Here is a 22604-nt window from a genome sequence, read left to right as displayed (position 1 = left end):
AGGATGCTTCTACTGTTTAGAAATGAATGTCTACATAACACCCTTCATTACATAGATGGTATCAATGTCACACTAAGTAAAAAGTATTTGTAAAAACATGAATTAAGTGAATTCTTCCTGAGTCTTTTCCTTGCAGCCTGTGTTCCCCATGCAGTAGACTAACATGAGCTTGCATGGAGTTAGATCTGCAGAGTTTTGAGTCTCTTCGACCCAGTTGTGGAGTCTAGGAATCTGACATTAGGGCCGCAGTGAGAGCTGTGCTGACGGCGCACTGCCTCTGTCTGCAGTCCTGATGAGTAATGCTGGATAATTCAGTCTCTGCAAACACAAACAGTGTGCAGGGTTTTTCCTGGCTCAGACTGAGGCTTCAGCATTAGGACCAGGACCGCTCTGTCCAGGAACACTGAGGAGGGATTAGATTTTTTGGCAATATATGGTAGTATTGCTAAACTTGCTGGGGAATCAAGCACACTCTTTATAAACCTGGTTCATGGCAGGATAGGTGGAGAGGCTGAAACCTTAGTAAACAGGTTCATCACTTTAAACCAGGCCTTTGACAAGTTTGTACTGCTGTGAAATCTGAAATATAAATCACACCGCTCTATACGTCACAGTCTGTTTTCGGGGTCTCCCAGAGAAAAAAAAGGATTAAACTGTCTCCCTGTGTGATGTGTCCATTGTGTTCAGCTGTGCACCTCCTCTGGTCGCTTGTTGTCTTTAATTGAAGAGTCTTTTCAATCAAACTAGCCCTCCAGTGAACAACTGTTTTCTTTAAAGCATTGTTAGCTGCAGCTTGTGAACACAACATTCAAACTGGGCCCCTCCTCCTCGGGGCATCGGCCCCAGAGTCGCACACTCACTGCAGGGTGACTCACGTTTACTGCTTGTACCTACACTGCAAGCTACCGCATGTTAGCACTAGCTAACCAGCAGGTTTGACACCTGCCCGTCCAACAGAAAGCAGACCAACTCCATGTCTGCAGGTGAAAGACGACACAAGGTTTATACTCGTTTTGGACCGAGCTTTATCCGCTCTGCGTTCCGCCTAACTAGGATTATATTCGCTCTTCTTGGCCGCTACTTCCACATCCTTCATATTCCCCGGTGTGAATCACGTCCAATGGCTGGATTGTATCCACTCCTAACCTTGGTGCTGTCATTGGCTGGAGGAAACACACCAGCTCCTCGCCCGGTAACCTCGTGTGTCAACCAAAACAAACCAAAACATTAAAATCCAGTCAGAGGACAGGCTCTCTGCAGACAGTCACCACCACACATGTAAGGAGGAACATAAGTGATGACTGAGTGGCATCACTTTCAGCATTTCCCCTTCAGCATTTTTTTTTTTGGGGGGGGGGCAGACGGACGCCGACACAAACACTTGAAGGAATCTTGGTGTTCATGCGTTACTTTTAATGACAGCTGTCCTGTTCTATCGTAAAGGTATCCTTAAATGACTTCTTTCCCTGATTTCCAACTCTATCCACTATCCTATCTCTACAATAAAGGCACAAAAAGCCGGAAAAAAATAATCTAGATCTTAACTTGTCCTTCAACCTAGGGAAACACTGACTTTTGTATTTAAGTCTATTTTATTTTTTTAAGGAAAAATCTACTGACTCTATATTTAAATGCAGGACTATGACCTAATGAGGGAGAAAAGCTCCACCAGCCTCTTCCTTGTTAGTATCCCGGTATGCAGGCACTAGCAATACACAATGTATGAGGTGAGTTTTAATTTGTGTCAGGTGGCGTGCAGTAAGTGATGGTGGTGACTGGGCATGTTATACTGATGCTGCTCACTTTAGATGAAGAATAGACACTAAAGGTGCGTCATATCAGATTTTAAGGTGGATTTACTGATCAAGGCTCGGTGGAGCGATGTTCTAACATCTTTCACATTAAGAACCTTGGGAATGACTCTAACAGCAGTAAGCTCATTTCTTGATATTAGACTTCATGTGTTTGACATTGTCTCTTGCGGTTGCTTTGAAGGTTGATTTTTGTCTTTCTCCACTTTGTGTATGAATCAGATGTTTTACGACAAATAGACCTGAGACAGTCTTTCTCAGTCATGTAAATAATTACGTTGTTTTTGAACATGTCTAATGTTGAATGGGAAATTAAAGTAGAGTTGATCACCTCTTTGATACATTCTGAAGTGATTATATTCATGCATCCAGACTATTTTTCTGCAGCTTACATAACCTGATATTCTCCAGGATTAGTCTCAGGGCCCCGGTGACAATCTGTGTGAGGTATAGAGGATTGTGTTCGGGACAGCCAATCAAATGTGCAAGCTGCTTGTGTGTGTATGCGTGTGCTTTGCTTTGTAATGTTTCAGTTGAAGCGCTGTTTGTGTGTGTGAAAATGAATAATGAATAATGTGTTGGCTGAGCAGGCTCTCTGTCTCGGTGTAGCTCGTCTTGTGTTACTACGCGGTGACCTCAGAGGGATGAAAGTTCAGCTCGGCACATGCAGACACAGAAGAAGCTCATGTCGTTATACTGCTGTGGTGTCGAGCTAATTTAAAATAAAAGATGTGTAAAAGGCACACTTGAGTCACCAATATCACTTGTTATGGTGTCTGCACAGATTTATCCAACCAGGGATAAGAGACTGTAAATTAGGAATGTGATTGGCTCCTGCTCCAAACTGGAGGTGTGAGTTACCTGAGACATGGGCCGTGTGGAAGGTCTGATCAAAAGATTAAAAAAAAAAGTTGCAGCTTGACTTAAAGCTATTCCACTTGTGATATTTTAAATTTAGCCATTTTTGTGTGTGACAGTTTGTTTCAGGGTTGTCAAAATCCTGCGTCAACTATTTCACTTTCTTTGTCAACTCAAATGAGTCCAATTCTTTTTTTCCCCCAGCGCGTCTGTTTCCTGTTTACTCATTTCATTTACAAACTCCAGCTTTGTAGATCTAAATGTATTTTAAAAAACTTAATGTGTCATAACTTGATCTCCCATGAAGATAATTAATATTGAGTCTGGACATTATTTAACCTACCTAACCTCTGCTATCATGATGTAGGGACGTTCCAAGGCGACTGATTTCAAAGTTGTTTAAAAGAAAAATTGACATTCAGACAATAGTCTTAAAGGTCCCATATTATGCCTTTTCTGGTTTTATATGCCCTTTAGTGTGTTTTCCATGTGTCCTGTGCATGTTTAGGCACATCTATGTGCAAAAATTCAAAGTCTGCGGAAACGCGGCTTCTCCTACGTCCTCCTGTTAGCTGTAGCATTAGCCGCATGTAACGCTCGGTTCTAGCCCCCCTCGATAAAAATGTGTCAGTGCGGTGTCATTGTCAGTGTGAGATCACTGATCTAAGTCCATTGGCTCGTTGTGGCAAACCCAGCAGCTCATGTTGAAATTTCCGAGAAGCGGGCAGAGCAAATGACCAATAACGACAGAGCAGATCGGCAGACCAATCAGAGCAGACTTGGCCCACGTGGGGTCTAACAGTGTGGGCTCAACAGAGTGTAGCTGACGGACTCAGAGCGTACAGGGAGCAAGGAGGAGCAGTTCATGAAAACAGACACTTTTTTCAGACTTTATCTATTGTGAACGTACAAAAGTAGGTACATAGATTAAACATACGACCCCCAAAAAGGGCATAATATGGGCTCTTTAAGGAGTAAAACAATTTAAATGTAGTAACATTTATTTAACACAGCTAAATACTGGATCACAGCATCTGCAAGAAATGTTTTTCAAATTAGCTTCCGTGTTTGGCTAAAGTTTGCTGTGCTAGCATCACCAGCTTTCAGCCATTGCAGGTTAACTTCAATGTTGTTTGACATGCCAGTTCAACATGTACAACTTTATCTCCATTTTCTAAATCGATATATTGCCAAACCACTCAGACGCCATCTGTTCACTGTGCTGGTTTTTATTTGGGCAGTAGATTGACAAGAACAGGCCAATTGACTGGAACTACAGCCCCATCTAGTGGAGGCTGGCTGAATTACAGTTTAGACACAACGGGCCTGAAGTTATTAAAAATATATGTATTTAAAAAATATATATATATATATATTTTTACCAACAAGTAATTTTGGTGCTGACTAGCCATGGTGACGATGTTTAATTGTTTTTATGGCTTATCGCATCCATCCATACTATGTACTGTTTCAACTCGAGGGCTGCACCATATGTGATGTCAATCCTGTGACATGAAATACGTCTTGTTTCTCCTTTTTTTGTTGCTTGCTGTAAAAGGGAAACTCTCCAGTAAGTCCCTCACTTCAACCCAGAGAACTAACCTCTGTGCATGTAGAGCCTGCGTGTCCCCTCCTGCCTGTAAGATGTAAACATGTGATGCTTCTGCCGTCTCAGATACCCGGTCTGATGCTGGGGGAAGAGGTTTAGTTATGAAAGGCGGATTTTAAGTGAGAGTTTTCCTGTTATCCGCGTCCCTTTTGTCCTGTTGTTGGTTAATACTGTAACCTCAGTAAAACCTTAGTCTTTGTTTTTTATATTTGATGTCAGCCCGTGTGCCATCAGATGGGCTTTAAGTGAACCTCTCTGTCTGTTTTGATCCTGCGTAAACATGGAGGAAAATCCTGCTCTGAGTGAAGAAGCTGCTGCTGCTGGATCATCCGCATGCTGTGATTCCTAGACAGGGATCACAGAAATGTATATGTTCATCAGAGCGTGTCAGCGGCATTCATGCAGTGAGGTAATAACGTTACATAAGAGTGTTTCTTTTTTTTCCACCAGCATCTGCTGTGCTGCAAGGCTGCTGAGGCTGCAGAAAAGAAGAGCTTTCAGGTTTCAGACCCTTGACTGTTTCAGCGGCAGGTAGTCATGGGGGTTGGCAGGACTCGGTTTAAGCTCCATGTGATGCTGAGCTGAAGAGAACTGAGGATCTTTAATATGAAGCAGATTTTTCATCCGCTTGTAGGAAAGTTCTGACTAGTCTATAGTACCTTTGCAGAATATAGATACAAATGAGCAAAAAGAAAGTCAAATTACACTTTCTTTTCAAATACATTTCATGTCCACTTCTATTTACTTCCATGAAAGGTAGTCTGCCTGGAATAATTTGTATATTCAAAATCTGTCCTGTGTTTTGTTGTTGTTCAGGTGATACAAGCTATAATCTTTATTTTTTTTAAATTAAAGTCAATATAACCCAAGATCCAGTAACAGGGACTGAACTTATATTCGTGTTCTTACATTTAATTTGTTTATTCAATATATTTTTCATCATGTATGGGAACATGTTTACATCGTTAATTCATGTCCACTTTGCTTCAGTGGGTTGACCAAAAACTCAACTTTCAATCGTGATATCTATCCAATATTTGTGACATGTTGCTGGTTATTCCATCTGCACTTTCGATAGAGGAACAGATCCAATTGATGTTACCTTCAAAACAGTTCAGATGTGGACTTTGCTTTTTATTATTTAGGAAGAGCTTCAGAAATCAATGTCAACAAACATGTCTTACCAATATACTGTTCATGAATGATGTAAGTCTAGCCTCGGCTGAAAAATCTACAAGCAACCTCAGTGTAACAATCAATTATGTTAACAATCGTCCACATCTGCATCGCAATGCATCGTAGACTTGATTCATTTCTAAATCCAGAGCAAATGTTGTAAATGTTGTTAATAATACTGAATTAACTACAAATAAAAATGATCTGTCACAGTAAGAGATAATAGTCCAACATAAAAACACTGCATCCTGTTTAGAGAGACTGTATCAGTTTGGCATACCTCTCTCTCTCTCTCCCTCCCTCTCTCTCTCTCTCTCTCCCTCCCTCTCTCTCTCCCTCCCTCTCTCTCTCTCTCTCTCTCCCTCCCTCTCTCCCTCCCTCCCTCTCTCTCTCCCTCTCTCTCTCTCTCTCTCTCTCTCTCTCTCTCTCTCTCTCTGTGCCTTATGAGAATTATCCACCTCTGATGATAGCCTGTTGAATTAATTACGCCTTTACTGTAATTAATTAGTGCTAAACTGATCAGTTGGAGAGGAAATGAAACTATGGCTGTTTATCACTCAGAAGCATTTCTCTTTAGACTTTTCAATAAGAAGATTTGAGAGTTTGTTGTTATTTATTTTCTTCTTCAGGTCAAAGTGAAAAGGGTCAAAGTCAAAGCTTGAAGTACTTCATACACACACTGGCTGTTAGCTGGACGGTGGGACATGAGGACATTTCAGTCGACTACTTTCTCAGTGTCCCACGTCAGCGTTGTTATTAACTCGATCATTCAACCGGACGTCTGGATCTTATGTTATTAGAGACAACCTGAGCCGGAGTTATCCGAGGCTAAGCTAACACCCCACAAAGCCTCGCCATCAATATAGTTTAAGATACATTTGTTTGTATTATTCACATTTACTGACATTTCCTGTTAATGTGCCAGACTTACACAACATTCAGGTTTGTCTGTGATCACTCACTCTGAGCTCAAAGGCTCATTTTAACGATGCAATGTAAGAATTAGTAAAGACAAAAGGGTTCAATCACATGAAATAAGCGTTTGTGTCTCGAAAGATGCTGATGTTTCAGTAAAGATACTGTATTGTTGCAGTTCATTTGAATCCACAAATTGACCGTGGGGGGTTAGGGAATTAGTCCAGTCAATAGAAAGCCCCTCCAATGTGTGTGTGTGTGTGTGTGTGTGTGCGTGCGCATGTGTGGATGGATTGAGGACACCAAAGCCTCCGAGTTCAGCAGGCCAACTGTCTAACTGCGGCTGTGGAAACCTGCTCTGGATTAACCTCTGTGTGTCCTCTGATCTGGTTAGCAGGATTTAGCAGGTCCATTGATCCTGGAGAAGATCTCAGGAACAAACAACATTTTTTGAATCAGAAAAGATTAACTTCAATTGTTGTTTGCTACAATAAACTGAGACGCTAATTATAGGACACATTAAAAAAAACAACATAGATTGCTGGTTGTCTTTAAGGTTTATTATTTGGATCATCAAGATGTGCATTTCAGGTAAAATTACTATTCGAAAGACACTGGCAATAATTTGAATACAACTCTGAATTTTCTTACAGATGGACCAGGATGTACATCTTAGTTTGTTAGCTTGATGCTAACACATTATAAGAATTGCCATTAACAGGCTAACAAATTTAGTATCCAATCGCGGTAGGAACAACCTATTTTACTTCAGTAAAATAGATCCTCATTTTGATCATTTACTTCACCATGTTAGGTAAATAATAGATCCTTAAAGGCATAATCCACGACATTCTGAACAGAAATACATTTAGCAAAATCAAATATACGCTATGTATAATGTGGAGTTATGACTTCTAAAAAAGAGAGGGAAGTCAAAGTTTGTTATTCTCAGCTCTGTGTTCACACTAACACAATGGCGCTTCCTTCAGCTTGTTATTTCACTCAGAGGCTCAAACATTTTTCATACATGTTTTATTTATTCAAGTGAACCCCTTCTTCTCCAACCTTTAGGGCTGCCATCACATGGGAGAAGAGAGACAGCCCTTCCCACTCTGGGATGCTGGGTCTGGTGTGTTATCGCAGGAGTACAACTGAAGGTGAACCAACAGACTTTCCAAACCGTAAAAGAAAATACTTTCTAAGATCTAAAAAGACAAACAGATAACAACTGAACTTCTTTGAGATGCTTATGGTTACTTGAAATGGATCGCAGCATCTTGTTTTCAGGTGTTTATTAGCAATCATCTGGTGCGGCCTTTGATTCAAGTGTGGAGGCAGAACAGGAGGTGAGGGGGGGCTGTCACATATTGAGCCTTTAAGGCAAGAGATGATACAATAGTTTCTTAGCAACTTTGCAGTTTCTTTTTCAATCTGTGGACACGAGAACCCTCCAGTATTATAGAACTCCCTGAGGTCTATAGGGCAGACTTCGCCCAGTAGAACAGCTTTTACATTTTTGCAGAATATGTAAAGCTCTGGATCAGATCTTTCTCTTCCTTGTTTCTCTGGTAGCTTTTCCTGGTCATTAGTTTCCGAAGTGATCTTGACACTGCTTCAGGCTAGCATCATGTGCCTCTGAAGATCACCACAGACCTTCTGCTGACCTCCCACTCACTCTTCTCCAAACTGTTGTGGAGAAGTTAGCCTCTGTGTTTTTCTGGGTCATAAGAGGAGGTGTTGCCATTGTCAGATCAGAAACACTGACAAACTAGAAAGAGACAACATTTTTATGTAGCCTCATTTTTACTAAAAAAGGGAAATCTGTTTATAGAGGTAGTCTTGTGAATTAGAGGCTGTCCTTGACTAGTATGGTGATTAAGGCAGTGGGGTAATTCGTCTGTAAGATGTGATCTATGTTAATGACATTAGCTTGGACAGCTTTCAACTTCCCTCTTGTTCCTCTGACCTGAAGCAGAACTTCTTCAGTGCTCCAGCACTGCTCCTTGGTGCTTGGTAGTCATGATGGATTTCTAAAGATTTTCTCTTTAAATCCAGTTTTTAATCCATAAATTTATAGGCATCATAACCTTCCCTAAATGGCTCTAACCTTTACATTATTGTAAGGACAAAGGGACCTACTGTTGCCATGGTCAACGATGTGTACCGTGATTATTTGCTTCCTCATTCGGCAGCTTGTCAAATGTTTGGTTGCTATGTGGAACTCAAAGAACTGCTCCTGTGGTAAGTCCACCTTCTTGATTATAGTAAGTAGAATGAACTGCTCTCCAGACTTCCCTTGTATGTTTTTGTGAATCAGTTTGGAAAGCCGTGGTCCAGGTTGAATGCACTCTTGGTTGGACATTATAAGTCTCAATAGAGATGATTAATTAAGATAACAAATGTTGTATCATTTATTTCTTACTTTACTATTTGTACGTTGCAAACTGGCTGATAACTGATAACCCATTTATCCTAAAGGTTCAGATGAGTATGTGTAAGGGGGTCCTTCTAAGAGGCAGGAACGTTGAGTAGAACAGAGTCTTGGAGGATTGCCATCTCCTTGACAGTTTTGATTGAAAGAGAGAGAAAGCAACAATAACACCAACGATGGAAGTAGAGATATGACTAAGAATTCCCACGATTACTAAAATAACAACATAGATATGGCTGTAATGTGTCAGAAGTGGCTAAGCAGGTCCATGGCAACCGCCAGTCTGCATCTACAATACATAGAAACCTGCACGATAAGAGGGTTAAAAACTCAGGGGAAGATCCAAAGTGAGAAAGTTGCATTAACTCAGTACAGATGCAGATCAACGGGGAAGAGAGGAGCTCAGTGTATCCAATTAGCTATAGGCTTGTAAGCAGCATAGATAATAGCTGGTCAATGACAACCTGAGCCGGATCTTAATAGAAAAGTTATAACCCCACTCTTAAAAGTAGAGAGGGCGTCTTCCTCCTCGTCTGACCCAAACTGATTGACGATTTCACATAGACGAGCTCTGCCTCCCATACTACTTTTGAAAACTGTAGCATAGGATGTTAAAGGGGAGTAACATGATCTTTGTTTCTAAATGGTGTCAGTACAGGTCCAGCTGGAAAGTCTTTGGAGGCTTGTTTAGGCAGCCTGATAATAGGGATTTGAATTAGTCCTGCCAAGTAGTAATGGATGCATGGACCAGTCTCTCTTCATCTTTTGTGACTGAATGTGTCTGATTTTTGTGATGGCATATGGTGAAAAAGGGCAATCTTTAAAAATGTACTTTAATAAAGTATACAACAGACAGCCAATTGAGAGGCATGTCTCAGCTGCTGACTTGTGTGTATTTTCAGCATGGAACACTTTTCAGCCGTTCATAACTTGTACAAATTTAGAAATTGACGTAGACCTTTGTACCCATTTCCAAGTTCTAGTGAGGACTTTGCTTATTTAAGCGGTTCAAATAGTGGCCCGGGACGCAAGCAAGGCCACACATAAGGGGGGATAAAGGGGAACGCATTTCTGGGGTTGGCTAGGGCATATGACCCCAACAAGAACTTATGTCAGTTGGCTCCGAAGGCTGATGGGAAACAGGTGGTTCTGCAAAAAATGTCATGGACAAAGCCTCTCGTGACTACAAACACAACCTTGTCCCTCTCTCTAAGGGCGTTTTCACACAAGGCGCTATTTTCTGCGTACCGCACGCGAGCATGGTTGCTACCCCCTCCCTTCTCACCCGCTGGTCGGCATTCACATTAGTAACATAATTTTGTACCTGAGTACACTTGCGTATGTACACGGTCTGATACAGCAGGAAGCAGTATAGTTGGTTTTGAAATCCACCAAAGTAAGAAGAAGGAACCAGAGCAGGACGAAACCGGCCCGTGCTGTGCAGACACGATGGTTTTTAAAATGACAGGAGCCGTTTTGAATTACTTTATATAGGGGTCCACTTCCTTGTTTCAGCATGGTTGTGTTCATCCCCCCTCCGCCGACCGTACTTGAGTACACATGAATCATCCCCAAGACACCACTTTAAGCAGACTCGGACCCTGGTACCAGAATACGGTACGTTTGTGTTCAAACTGATCAAATGAACCGGACTTTGGGGTCAAGCGTAACCGGTTCCGGGCCCGGTTCCTAATGTGAAACCATCCTTTGATTTAATTGGAGAGTTTGGTTAAAGGAATGAGGAATACTTTTTCTACAGAGTGCCTTTTCCTTTTCTGTCGATTCATACCTCCTGGCAACTTAGAGTGACTAATTAGCTTGACCTGCATGTCTTTGAAGTGTGGGAGGAAGCTGGAGAAAACTTAGTGCAGGCCTGCAGTCTCCATGCTGTGAGATGACACACGGCTGGCTGCAATCACAGAAGATCAGGAATAGCTGATGTGAAATTATAATATCCTGATCACAACACTAAGAAAATATTAAACAGCCCCCAAATCTCCTGAATAACTTTAAAAAAAACAGTGCTGAAGACACATCCATTCCTCTTTTCTTACTTTGAGTTGGGCATGGGGAGTAGTGTGGGCACAAAGTCAGACACAGCCTCTTGTTGTTAGGTCAGATCATCACATATGATGGTAGGTCTGAACCAGCTTTCTTTAGCTCCCTTGATCTTCTTTGTTTTAGAGGCAGCAGGACAGTGCCATCTGCACACGCCGCGGTGCGCTGCATGAAGTGAAGCAAGGAGCCGGTTAAGAACTGAGAGAAGGTCCACTCCGCCCCACATTTGAGTTTCTGTTAAACATAATCCTCATGACGTAATCCTTATTTCTTTCACAGAAATTTATATTGTGTAGATTTCATTTGTCCACATTATCATCATTAGCAGCCTTGTTAAACTGGAACATCAGACAATTTGGGAAAACAAAAAATCAACACACATTCATGATGGTTTTTAAGTAATGAACGAGGGATTCTTTTTATGTGCCTCCAAATATTTGTTTGTTTTTGCATTTCCTTTGTCATCATGCCTTTAAAAACTAAACTTTTCAAAACTCTGTGTCAAAGTTATCAGGGATTAGAATCACCTCTCATACAACCCGTGTGGCTCAAAATGTAAAACCATGGTTATTTCTTTAAACGTGTATTAGAGACTTTTATGAAGCTTTCAATAGATTTAAGTAGTGGAAAGATACGAGTGTTGGTATCACATGCTGAACGGCTGAACCCTATCTGCAAGGTCCTGTTTGGCTCTCCTGCTCCGCAGCAGTCTGTCCACCTCAGTGCCTGCTGAGAATGTGTGGGAGGAAAAAAGGGAGGGGAAAAGATTAACAGAGAAACGGTGTGAGGTGAGATGATGGGAGGGAAACGAGTCATAGAGAGCAGGATGAGAATGGAGGGAGGAGAAGAACCATTCGCTTCACTCCGTCTTCCTTATTATAGGACATAAAACAACTGAAGAATTCATATAGTGTTGCAAGGACTACCGGTACATGTTGGAAATAAGGGATGTTCATAGCTGACTCATTACCCAGAAACAAACAAACCAACTCAGCCAGCACAAGACACCTGCTCCCGTGATTCATGAAGTTTTTATAAGTTTGAGTCTTGAGGCTCTGAAGAGAGTGATGAAGCAGCTGTTTGTGGTTAAAAGAAAATCATCTTCCTCTTAAACAGAAAACGTTCTCTCTGCAGGAATCCTTTCTGTAATGTTGTCAGACACTAAGAATAAGCATGTGAGCCTGTCGGTGACAAAAACAACAGCTTTTAATCAGCACATTCCCCCACAGGATAACAACGCAGCGATGACTTGCTGTGTCATGGCTGCAGACTCGGGCAATCTACTCGAGCTGTTTCTGAACTTTGTTATTGAGATGGTGGAGAGAGGGGGGGGGTTATAAATGATGGCCCCAGGTTTACAAAGAACAGAATTCCCATCAGCCGTGTCTTATATTTCATCATGATATAATAACAAGATTATCTTTAAAGATAATAAAAAAGTAATATTTCATAAAATGAAGCTAATAAGCTGGAGGGAGGGAATAAAGAAAAGAGGCGCTGCAGTCATGAACACTGTCCTCCATAGGTCCATGTACACACCTTTTATGTAACGTCTGTTTGATTCTGCTGAGTCAGGCTGGAGGAGCCAGACTCCCATTATCACTGAGCCGTAAAGCTCCCATCACACACACACACACACACACACACACACACACACACACACACACACACACACACCTGCCCTTTTTTCCCAGTGTTTTGGTGACAGAGATTGTCTCACAGGCTGAACATTGTTGGACATGTGAAACTTCCTCATTTAGTTTGTCAGTGCTTTTACACATTTAGAAAACTCCTGACTTCCCCGTGAAGTTGGAATTAGCTGATGTGAGAACGCAGCAGGTAATATTCAAGTAAATTCATTACAAGCAAGCAAGAGGGGCCGAGTACATATTCAGCGACTGGCGCATGGCCATAGACTGTATAGCACTCAACCAGTAGGATCTCCGTTCATGTAATTAAACTGCTTCATTATGATTTCAGTTCGCCACTATGTTCTTCTCCATTCTTTAGTTGATATTGTGAATGTGTTGAACTACACAAAGCATTGATATAAAGTCAAAAATTCTCATTCTAGTGTCATGTAGCGGACTCTGTTGCTTCCTTCACCACCCCCATGTCATTCTTTTTTACGTCAAGTCTGACAGGGATGGTCTCCCGCTGTGAGGTGCATGTGTGAACAACCAACAGGAGGATTTCAGGAGTGCCTTTGTGAAAACAGCTTTAAGGACGGCAGAAGTGTGATGCATACTGGTCTTTCAATATATAAATAAGAATATCGATGTCCATGTATTGAGGTTGAAACATAATGATCGTCCATGCTTTAACCAGCAGGGACCATCTGAGAGCTGCCGACATCCACCCCTCTGTTCTGTGCATCGTCTTTAAACTGTAAACTTTTACTTTACTTTCAGAACATGGACATGGCAGTTTGACAAGGAATTTTACAACGCAGACGTCCTCTGCAATATTTACAAATCACAACAACCTCAGGTAAAAAATAGTCTGACGCAAATAGAAGCTGTGGTTATAAAAATCTAATACAAAAAAAAAACAAGTTTATTCATTGAGCTCCACAAAATGACAACAGACATGTTTACTGTACCATGAGGTGACGGGTGAATCTAAAACCCATACGTCTATTATTGTTCTTTTATTACCCATACTGTGTCCAGGCACGTTCGACTCCCAAAGTCCAGTTTGTTGGACTAGTGTGAGCGTTCCGTACCTTGTCAAACATGGTACACTTCGTTGGCCCTGGCACGGTTGGATAGGTGGGCTAAAGCATGTTAGGGTTGCTCATGCACAGGACATGTGGACATGATGTCCTTGATACAGATTGCCTGTTGTGAGTGCACCTTTAGAGGGCTACATCTGACCAAAACCACTCAAAATAAGCCACAAGGTCGGTACTCTGAGACCGCACTTAAGGATACTCCGTGATGACGTAAAGCCATGCATGTGTTGTATTACAACATGATGGAACCATTCGGGCTGTATTCATAGACTGACTGTAGCTTCGGTTAATGGGCCTGCTGTCCCTGCTCTACTGCCCAGATGTAAACAAGCACAATGAACAGTTAGCATCATGCAGGAGCAGCGCGGTTTGGCAATATTTTGATCTAGTTAACTGAGATGAAACAGTTTGTAGGCTTCGCCAGGTTAAACTGACATCGACCAGAACGATGAGTAATCACATTTAGCACAGGCATAAGGATGTCAAGCTGCATGTAAGACAGAAGGCTGGCAGTGCTAATGCTGCTAATATAGCCACATTCTGCAAAACAAAGTACATTGTTTACCAGCAGACAGTTTTAATTCTATGCGGCTAAATTTTGACATTTTTTTTGAGTGTTTTCATACCTTTAGACTAGTCTGTTAGTCTGAATTTAAATGCATTCTTAACAGACTAGGAAATCTCGGAACATCACTGAGGAGGATGAGACGCATCAGAATCATTTTTATGTGAGGCTTTCCTAGCTTTGCAAGACAAAATAAACTCAAGAAACAGACTGACTATATACACTGTTATCACAATCTGTACTACAATCTATCACTTGCAATAGCATCACTCACCTTGTGCTGTCATAGTGAACCCTCGGTGAGCAGCATTGTATGTGCAAAGCAGTCTAATCTGTGCACTCCTTTGTTGTCCATGGCTTTTTCATGTTTTTAGCATTGTCTCTCAAAATATCATGCACTTAAGAAATCTGATAAAGAATTCCTTGGAGGCGGTTGAAATCCAATCTCTGGTGTGTGACCTGTGGAAGCTTGTTGCTTGTAGCACCTTGGTGTGCAACTTGGGTTCAACCAGTGTCAAACATGACAACAGGCAACCGTCAGAGCTCCAGGAGTCTGCTCTAAAGCTCATAGCTTTAACTCTGCACACGTTCAGGTAGAGAACAGCCAGAGTGCTCTCAGAAAAATATGTGATTGCAAACTGTACTGTGGTTCAGTGTTCAGTTTGTCAAATCATCACTGGAAAGTTCCTTGCTTCTTTGCAATGCACACAAACAGGATAACTGTTTAGTTTCATTTTTTTTCTGCCTTCTTTGTTTGTTGGTTAGCTTCTCCAAAATTCCAAGAAGTTGTCGGCATAACAAGGTTGGAATACCTCCAAAACTGCTTAGTCAACTCTGACTGCGCTATGTTGGCTCTACCTCGCAAAATACACAGGACTACCAGCCTGATGACAAATGATGTAAATGCACATACTTGCCGTTAACACAGAATTTCATGAACTGCATTGTATTGATTGGCATTTCTAAAACTTTATTTATATACAATAATTTGAGGTTTTATTTAATAATGGGGGATTTTCTTTTATCTCCAGATTGATTTTGGGGCTTTTTATGCTCTTGTAATAGAGGCAGGACAGTAGGTAGAGTCAGAAATCGGGGACACGGAGAGAATGGGAAATGACATGTGGGAAACAAGCAACAGGTTGGATTTGAACCCGGGCTGTCGGCTTGGAGGACCGTGATTTCCCTTTATTACAATATCATGTAACAAGGCGATGTGGGTGATTTCACCTTGGTCGCTCTCCTTGTTGTGGAACATCTGTTATGGCATACAGAAAGTGCTCTTGAAATGATTCAGAGCTGGTGTGCAGTTGACTCAGAGGATTCAGGACACACTCTGCTGCATACTGCTGGAGTCTAAAACATGTGAATCACAGTGAGTGCACAGTAGCTGAACCTCTGCTGTGCAGCTCGCAGGTCATTTGGTGTGACTCCAGCTCCCACTGAGTGTCCATCTGGTCCGCTGAGCTCCTGCACACACAGGCACACGGAGTCAATGATATCAAACCAATCATCGCAGAGCCAAGTGGATTTGATGAAGATTAGAACCAGGATAAGCATCACCATGACTACAACTTAAAGGAAAACCTGACAAGAACTTTAAAGACCGGACAGAAGGACTGAATGTGAAGAGAGGCTCAGGTTCTTTACGTGGAAGGATTGGCAGACAGTTTGACACTGGTTGTCGTTGGCAGCTCCACAAAAATGGAAACCCTGCCTCTTATTGTTGACATGTTGCTAATGTGATCTCCATTTTCAAGCCACTTTGAACAGGGGACCTCGGAGGGGATTTATTTGGCACAAGCTTTTAATTATGCTAACATGGTATGGCTCAACGTGGCTATTAGCTTTTCAACGCTTGTCCTAAGAGTTTCCAATTGTGTGACAGAAGAGTGTCTTTGATAGCTGCTTTTCACCAACTCTGTAACGGTCAAACATTATGCATGTACACTGACTGAAAAAGTAAATAAAAGTGCTGAGCAGCCTGAGGAGTCAGGGTAAATGGACTTGAGCTTGTATAGAGCTTTTCTAGGCTCCTCCCTCTAGGATCGTACCCCAAACCTTCCGGTTGGGAGATGACCGACTCTACCAAATTATCCACAGCCGCCACATTGGGTTGAACAAATTGATGATGTCATCATGCATTGCGAATGGTTGGCAGCTATTGACCACGGTAGGATCGTTCATCCTTTGACCTAGAAGCGTGCTCTCTGCACCCTAAACACATTGTTCATTCAGTTCAGCACTGAGTTCGATCCATTATAAGCCTTTATGAGTCTTGTGTTGTACCTGTGATACAAGTTGCTTGCATTTTAGTTCGCCATGAATGCATGACATTTTTCACACAGACAGAGAAAGTGTGCTGCTCATGTTCAGTGAATCCCAGCACATCATGATATCTTCATCATAACAGGTTTTACCACAACATAGTGTGAAGTCAACACTTTCTGGTTCAGAAGTGACTTATTCCTGTCACCTTCTCCTCTTCCTTTACAGTTTGTAATGTGGTCTGTGGTTAATTTAAGACTGTGTGTTCAAAGTGAACTGTCATGGTGTTGCTTCCTTAACTTTCTAAACTTGTGGCAGCCATTCTGCAGGCCAAATCACATCAATGAATGTGTTCATGGCACTTAACTGCACATGGTCATTGTACTGATTACACACACAAACTGAAGAGATTCAGCACCACCAAGCTGAATATTTGGTCTTGGTTTCCATCATACTTCCCTCTTACTATTTCAGTTTTGTAGTTATTTAATTTTGAGACAAGTAATACAGCTCTGGAGTTGGGCTTTAGTATACTGCATCTGCCTTACCTGTGTAATTCACATAGCAAACAAAAAGGGTTGAATGTTCCCCAAACAGTGCTGCAGAGCAAAATGCATTTTGGTGCTCTGGTGCTGTTTGCACATATTCAAATGAAAAAAAATGTAACTGGTAATTTACAGCGCCACGGTGGGCAAAATGGCCTTGTTGCCAAAAAAAAGGAGCATATCACAAACACTGGCGCGTGGCTGTTAGCCACATTCAGAAATGTCACTTTCTGCATTTTCAGTTGTCATTTCAAAAATGTTCAGTGGTTATAGGGGGGTTATAACGGATGCAATGCTCAAACTTTCCAAGAATCTGGAAAACAATTCTGTCTGTGTGTGACTTAGAATTTAATTATCTTTAAATGCAGTCCGAGTATTGCTTTGGCATAGCTATGATTATTACAGTCATGGGTTAGACCAGTCTGGGGCTGCATGAGGCCTGACCTCTGGAGCCGTCACAGAGCAGGAGGCAGAGAGTGCTTTGTTGTTTTGATGAGCTGCTCCCGCTGGCTCGTTTAAGGGAGGAAGCTTTGCTGTAAACTTGAATCTCATCTGTTGAGCTAAGACTTAACAACAAACTGTAAGAGGTGTCTCCTCCCAATCCAAACAAACTCACATAGCTCCTTTCAATGCAAAGGAGCTTCACCTGCAGAGACCCCACCATCGAGCCGAAAATCAGCTTTCTCTGTTGTTAGACCTGTTAGATAATAAGTCAATAACTGTGCTTGTCATTATGCAGAGGCTCTGAGAGGTTCTTAATATTTTTTCATTGGTGTCTCTTATGTTGACAGCTGTGAAAACTGCTGACAACCTGCAGCCCCTGGAAGAGAAGGGGGAGGCGTCCAAATCAAGCAGCAAAAACCAGGAGCATAACAACAACCAATAAGCTCCAATTTACGACCGATGTGCCGGCCAATAGGACAGCTCCAAACTGGTAAAACTTTTTTTTTTATCTTTAAGTCCAAACTCGAGATGCTTTTCCTGTTTATGTTCATAGGCTGGAAAAGAAAAGTGTTGCAGCTGTGACATTAACCGTGTACACTCTGAGTTCAGACGATTGCCAATCTAGAGTCGTATTTCAGGGAGTTTTTAGAAATGAACACACACATGTTTATGTTTTGAATGATTTGTCTAATGTAGAGAAGTGTGTTTAGTGTTTTACAAAAAGTGTGAGGCTGGGGATGTGCGTATAATCATGCAGATCTTGGCAGACGTTCTGCTCCGTGTGTGGAGTTTCAATAACTGTGGATTATTTATTAACTTTATTATGTAAGCTACCGTTGAAAAACAGCTTCCTGTTTGGGCTGAATCAATACCTGTGTTACTCATTTTATTATAAATGGAAAATTCAACCCGTGCGAAGGAACACTGAGGTGGGCCGAGGAGTGTAACTGCTCCTGCTGTCTCTGCTCAACACGCTGCCAACACAGGAAATAGAAAGGGCAAGAGGCTCTGTGTGTGTGTGTGTGTGTGTGTGTGTGTGTGTGTGTGTGTGTGTGTGTGTGTGTGTGTGTGTGTGTATGTGTATGTGTGTGTGTGTGTGTGTGTGTGTGTGTGTGTGTGTGTGCGTGTGCGTGTGTGTGTGACGACATGACAGCTCACCAAAAGTAAAGCCATTATATTTTGAGCTCCCTGATTGGCTGCTGTTTAGGTCATACAGCCTGTTTTCCAACTTCCATCTGATGCGCGTTCGGTCTGTCTCTGCTCCGGTCCGGCACCGGCGCTGATAGGTTTTCACTTTATTCAATGTGTGTGCTTCCACTGGCTCCGCTGCGCTGCGTCTGAGCTCCAACAGTCCGGAGCCCTCCGCAGCAGATACGCAGGACTTCTATTTTTGCCTGATGTTGGAGCACGACGCATCAATTTAGCACAGAAAAGAACAAGCAGGACAGGAAGTCAGACACCGATACATCATTAGAACACCCGGTTAATTTTCAGAATAAAAAACACTCCGTTTTGACGGTTTCGAAAAATGACCGTTTGTGTGTTTGTTTATGTGTTTATAAGGTTTATATCGAGTTTTATACCACAATCGTATTATCTCGCACTGTCGCGAGTGAATCTGTTAAATTATCGCAGGAATTCCTTTGTCTCGGCACTCCAGCTGACGGCTGTGCTCTCCGTGCTGCGGACGGAGAACGCAGCCGGTGGGTGTTGACGGACGAGGGTGCACACAGCCGAAACGGACCGGAGCGGACACGCAATGCACACGTATCTGGTGGACGTTCGGGGGTCTCTCTTTCTGAAATTCTGAACAATTTGATTTGCTCCTTTAATCGATAACTCACATCCCAAAAGTAGGAAGACACTTTTTAAAGCTCAGTAGTTTGTAGTCAGTGGTGAATCTCTACCTTACGTCAACAATAAGACGTTTTAAGGAGTTTTGGAAGCATTTTGCAACATACTGAAACTGATGAGCTGGAATCAGCTGGATCAACATTTAAGTGATTTCATGCTCATATACACTGATGGTCTACGTCAAACCAACACAAGAAGCTGTAGGAGTGTCGACTGTGCTGACCTGAGGGGTCTCTGCTGGGTTCTGGGTAAAGGTAGGGGGCTCCACTCTGCTGCACAGACTCTGGCAGGGGCAGATGTAGAGGCTTTAAGGATTGATACATGCACTCTTAAAAACAACCAATGTGAGCACTGTGGGCGTCCTTCTCAGCTCTCCTGCTGCCCACATCTGATTTCTGGTAAACACAATAAAAAAGACATTACAACAGAACAACAGTGAACATGTTTTCTGGGAAAGACTTCGCCTACAGGCATCCAGGACTGGAACCCACTCACTCTCTCATGACTGTCATGTGTTCAGAGAGAGAAAGTGTTTCTTTTTGAAAACAACAGATATGTCGACCAATCACAGCAGCATTATCCCCTCATGTTGAAAATGTGAACTAACTGGGTTTTCTCCCTACATTAAGATAATAAGAAATACAGAGAAGATTGAACATGACTGCTTGTCCACCTTTTATCTGCTTTCTCCCTTTTCTCTGTGTGAAACTGTTCTGCAGGAAATGAGCTGGACACATGTTCCTAATCCAAATGAAATAACTCCTTCAGTGTGTGTGTGAGAGAGAGAGAGTGTATATGTGTGTGTGTGTTTTATCTTTGTTGTGTGTTTTAGGCAAACTAGAAACATATGGCTCTGTTCAGTAATCACACCATGCATTAGCCTCACTGATTCTTAAAACGTTCTCAGACGTTTGCAACCAATGCTTCGGGCCTCAAGGAATCAATCAAATATAACATCTCCTTCCCTGAAGTCCATATTTAATAAAGACTGCAGATGATTAAATAACTTAATAAGTGTTTAGTTTTATCTTCAATGCTGGAACAACAGTTTCAGGCAGCGTTGTAGGATCCATACAGAGAAGAGCTTTGTGCTGATATAACATCCCTTATCCTTGTAACATGAAACAGCTGTTACACTGCCCTCCTCCAAGACTCCATTGAGAACAAACATCAACTCTACCTCACAAATCCCCCAGAGGATGACACTGCCTGTAATCTCTTTTTTACAGATTCAACATGAAAGTGTCAAATTTGTACATGCAAGACCGGTCTTTTGTACGTGTTGTGGTTTTCTGTTAGGAGTACGTTTGTAGTCCATGTAGTATCAACCAATCGAGAATCAGCATGGCTCTGGTGAGTCTGGGGGAATTTCACTTCACTTTTGTTCTAAAGACATGGTCTCTTCTGAAGTTAATAACTCGACTGTAAACAATGCAGCGACAAAGGTAGTCGTGGCTGGAAGTCGTTTACTGTTAGCTACTACGGATTTAACAAGAAGTTGACCTTTTTTTCCCAGAGGCGTACATTTCATCAGACGATGAATTGATGAGATGATTTATTGGTTGAATTGTGTTTTTAAAAAGGTGTGTTTGCATCCAACATCATATTCGTGTAACATACAACCCAACACAACCGATATATAGTGGTAGACAAACAACTTAAAGGAGATCTATTATACTCACTTCCACCATTAATTATGTCAGTCTGGGACACCTATCGAGTAGTAGAGTAGTAGTGTTGTGAGATGCGTAGCTCAGAAAACTCTATTTATCTGATACTAGCGCTCAGTTAAATCCCTTATTTCAGCCTCGGCCTGAAACGGTTAATTTCAGCTGCTGTCTCTTTAAGGCCCCCCTCCCAACTGCCCACTTTTCTCCAATTGGCCAGCTCCGTTTGCCGTCACAGGGAAATGTGATTTGAGGTTCTTGTTTGTATATAACGTTTTAGAAATGTCAATAAAAACAATTCAGTGATATTCTTTGTTCACCACAATTATGTTGTTATTATTGTGGATTTTGCTTGTCAGAGTAAACATAGCACAATTTAACACATTAGTCCAAAAGTATATACTAATGCAGCCCTAAGAGCCCTTCTCATGGCCGTTGGCTGAACAAATCTAATGAGGATTATACGACACACTCTGTACCGTTTCTATCATTTAGATGCAAAATATACTCCAAAAAAAAAATACAGGAAGTCCCCTCAAACACCAGTGAGCTCAGAGCTATAAGCCCCAATGTTGACAGCTGAGGCTGAAAAAACCAGTCCTGAGGATTAACCAATCAGAGCCCAGAGTAGACAGCCTGGTGTTGTGTGTGTCATCTTGTATCAGTAAACATTAAAATAAAAAGTTTCATGTGAGGTTAGGCCTTCATGTTTCTATATATCAACCATCGGGTACTGTGTGTGTGTGCTTGGGTGTGTGTTTGTGTGTCAGTGTATTTTGTAAGTCCTTGCTATTCCTGTTGTTGCTAGGTGCATGATGTCACTGCCTACCTCTAACCCTATTGGCTGTCTCTCTCTCTCTCTCTCTCTTGTTCAGATGGGGTGCTGAGCTGAGGAGAGAGCCGGAGCGAGGGTGGACAGGCAGCCGGGCTTTCCTTTCCCACCGTCCTCTGCGTCTCCATCGGCCCTGTGGAAGCACTCGTCCACACCACTGCACCGTAACACCCTCAGAACTCTTTGTCCTCCTTCTCGCTCCGTCACTGCACTCGTTCTCTCTCTTTCTATCCGTCTATCTGTCCATCATGGTTGACGAGCAGGTCAGTGGAACCTAAGTACCAGAGATCAGTAGAGACCTCTGAGCTCAGACTTTGCAGCACGTCTAACACAGATTATCCTCCTCAGGCGATGCAGCACTTTATCTGAGCACAATCCTTCACCGCCCCCCCCCAGCCCAGAATCCGGCTCAGTCCCACAGGCTCCTACAGGCCATGAGGAGGGCCAGGGGCTTCATCTCTTTCTAGACCTTCTCTTCTCCACCTTGTGTCTTCATGTTTTGGGGGTCCTCTGTTGCCCCCGCCCTGTGTCAGCCACCCAGCACCCGCTGCCACCACGGCCGACCACCCCAGTCGCCTCGTTGCCATGCCGACAGAGACACTGGCTCCAGCCCTGCCAGATAGCAAGGCCGCTGGCCCCGCAACATCGTTCAGCTCCGCTGTACCTCTCCGCATCCTCAATAAAGGGCCGGACTACTTCAGGAGACAGGTACAGTGACATCAGCTATGGAGTCAGCTGTGTGTAGGGTAGTGACTTTTATTTTGTAGCAGGTTGTATACTGTACATCCAGTTTTAGTGATCCCCCTCCTGAGCGGTCAGAAAGTGGAATTAGAGGGA

At 42.4% G+C, this 22604-nt stretch overlaps 1 protein-coding gene across 1 annotated transcript in view; it reads left to right on the top strand.

Annotated features, from left to right (window-relative positions):
- The window catches only part of fam110b (family with sequence similarity 110 member B), a 32150-nt gene that overhangs the window by 5035 nt on the left and 4511 nt on the right, over nucleotides 1-22604 (top strand). The window contains exons 2-4 of the mRNA XM_061043922.1: nucleotides 17762-17904; nucleotides 21811-22030; nucleotides 22116-22475. Coding sequence (XP_060899905.1) covers nucleotides 22353-22475 — 123 coding nt within the window. The 5' untranslated portion in view covers nucleotides 17762-17904; nucleotides 21811-22030; nucleotides 22116-22352. The remainder of the gene's footprint in view (nucleotides 1-17761; nucleotides 17905-21810; nucleotides 22031-22115; nucleotides 22476-22604) is intronic.

Source organism: Labrus mixtus, chromosome 8, assembly GCF_963584025.1.
Source record: "Labrus mixtus chromosome 8, fLabMix1.1, whole genome shotgun sequence".
NCBI classification, from domain to species: Eukaryota; Metazoa; Chordata; class Actinopteri; order Labriformes; family Labridae; genus Labrus; species Labrus mixtus.
This window is presented reverse-complemented; position numbering and strand designations above follow the sequence as displayed.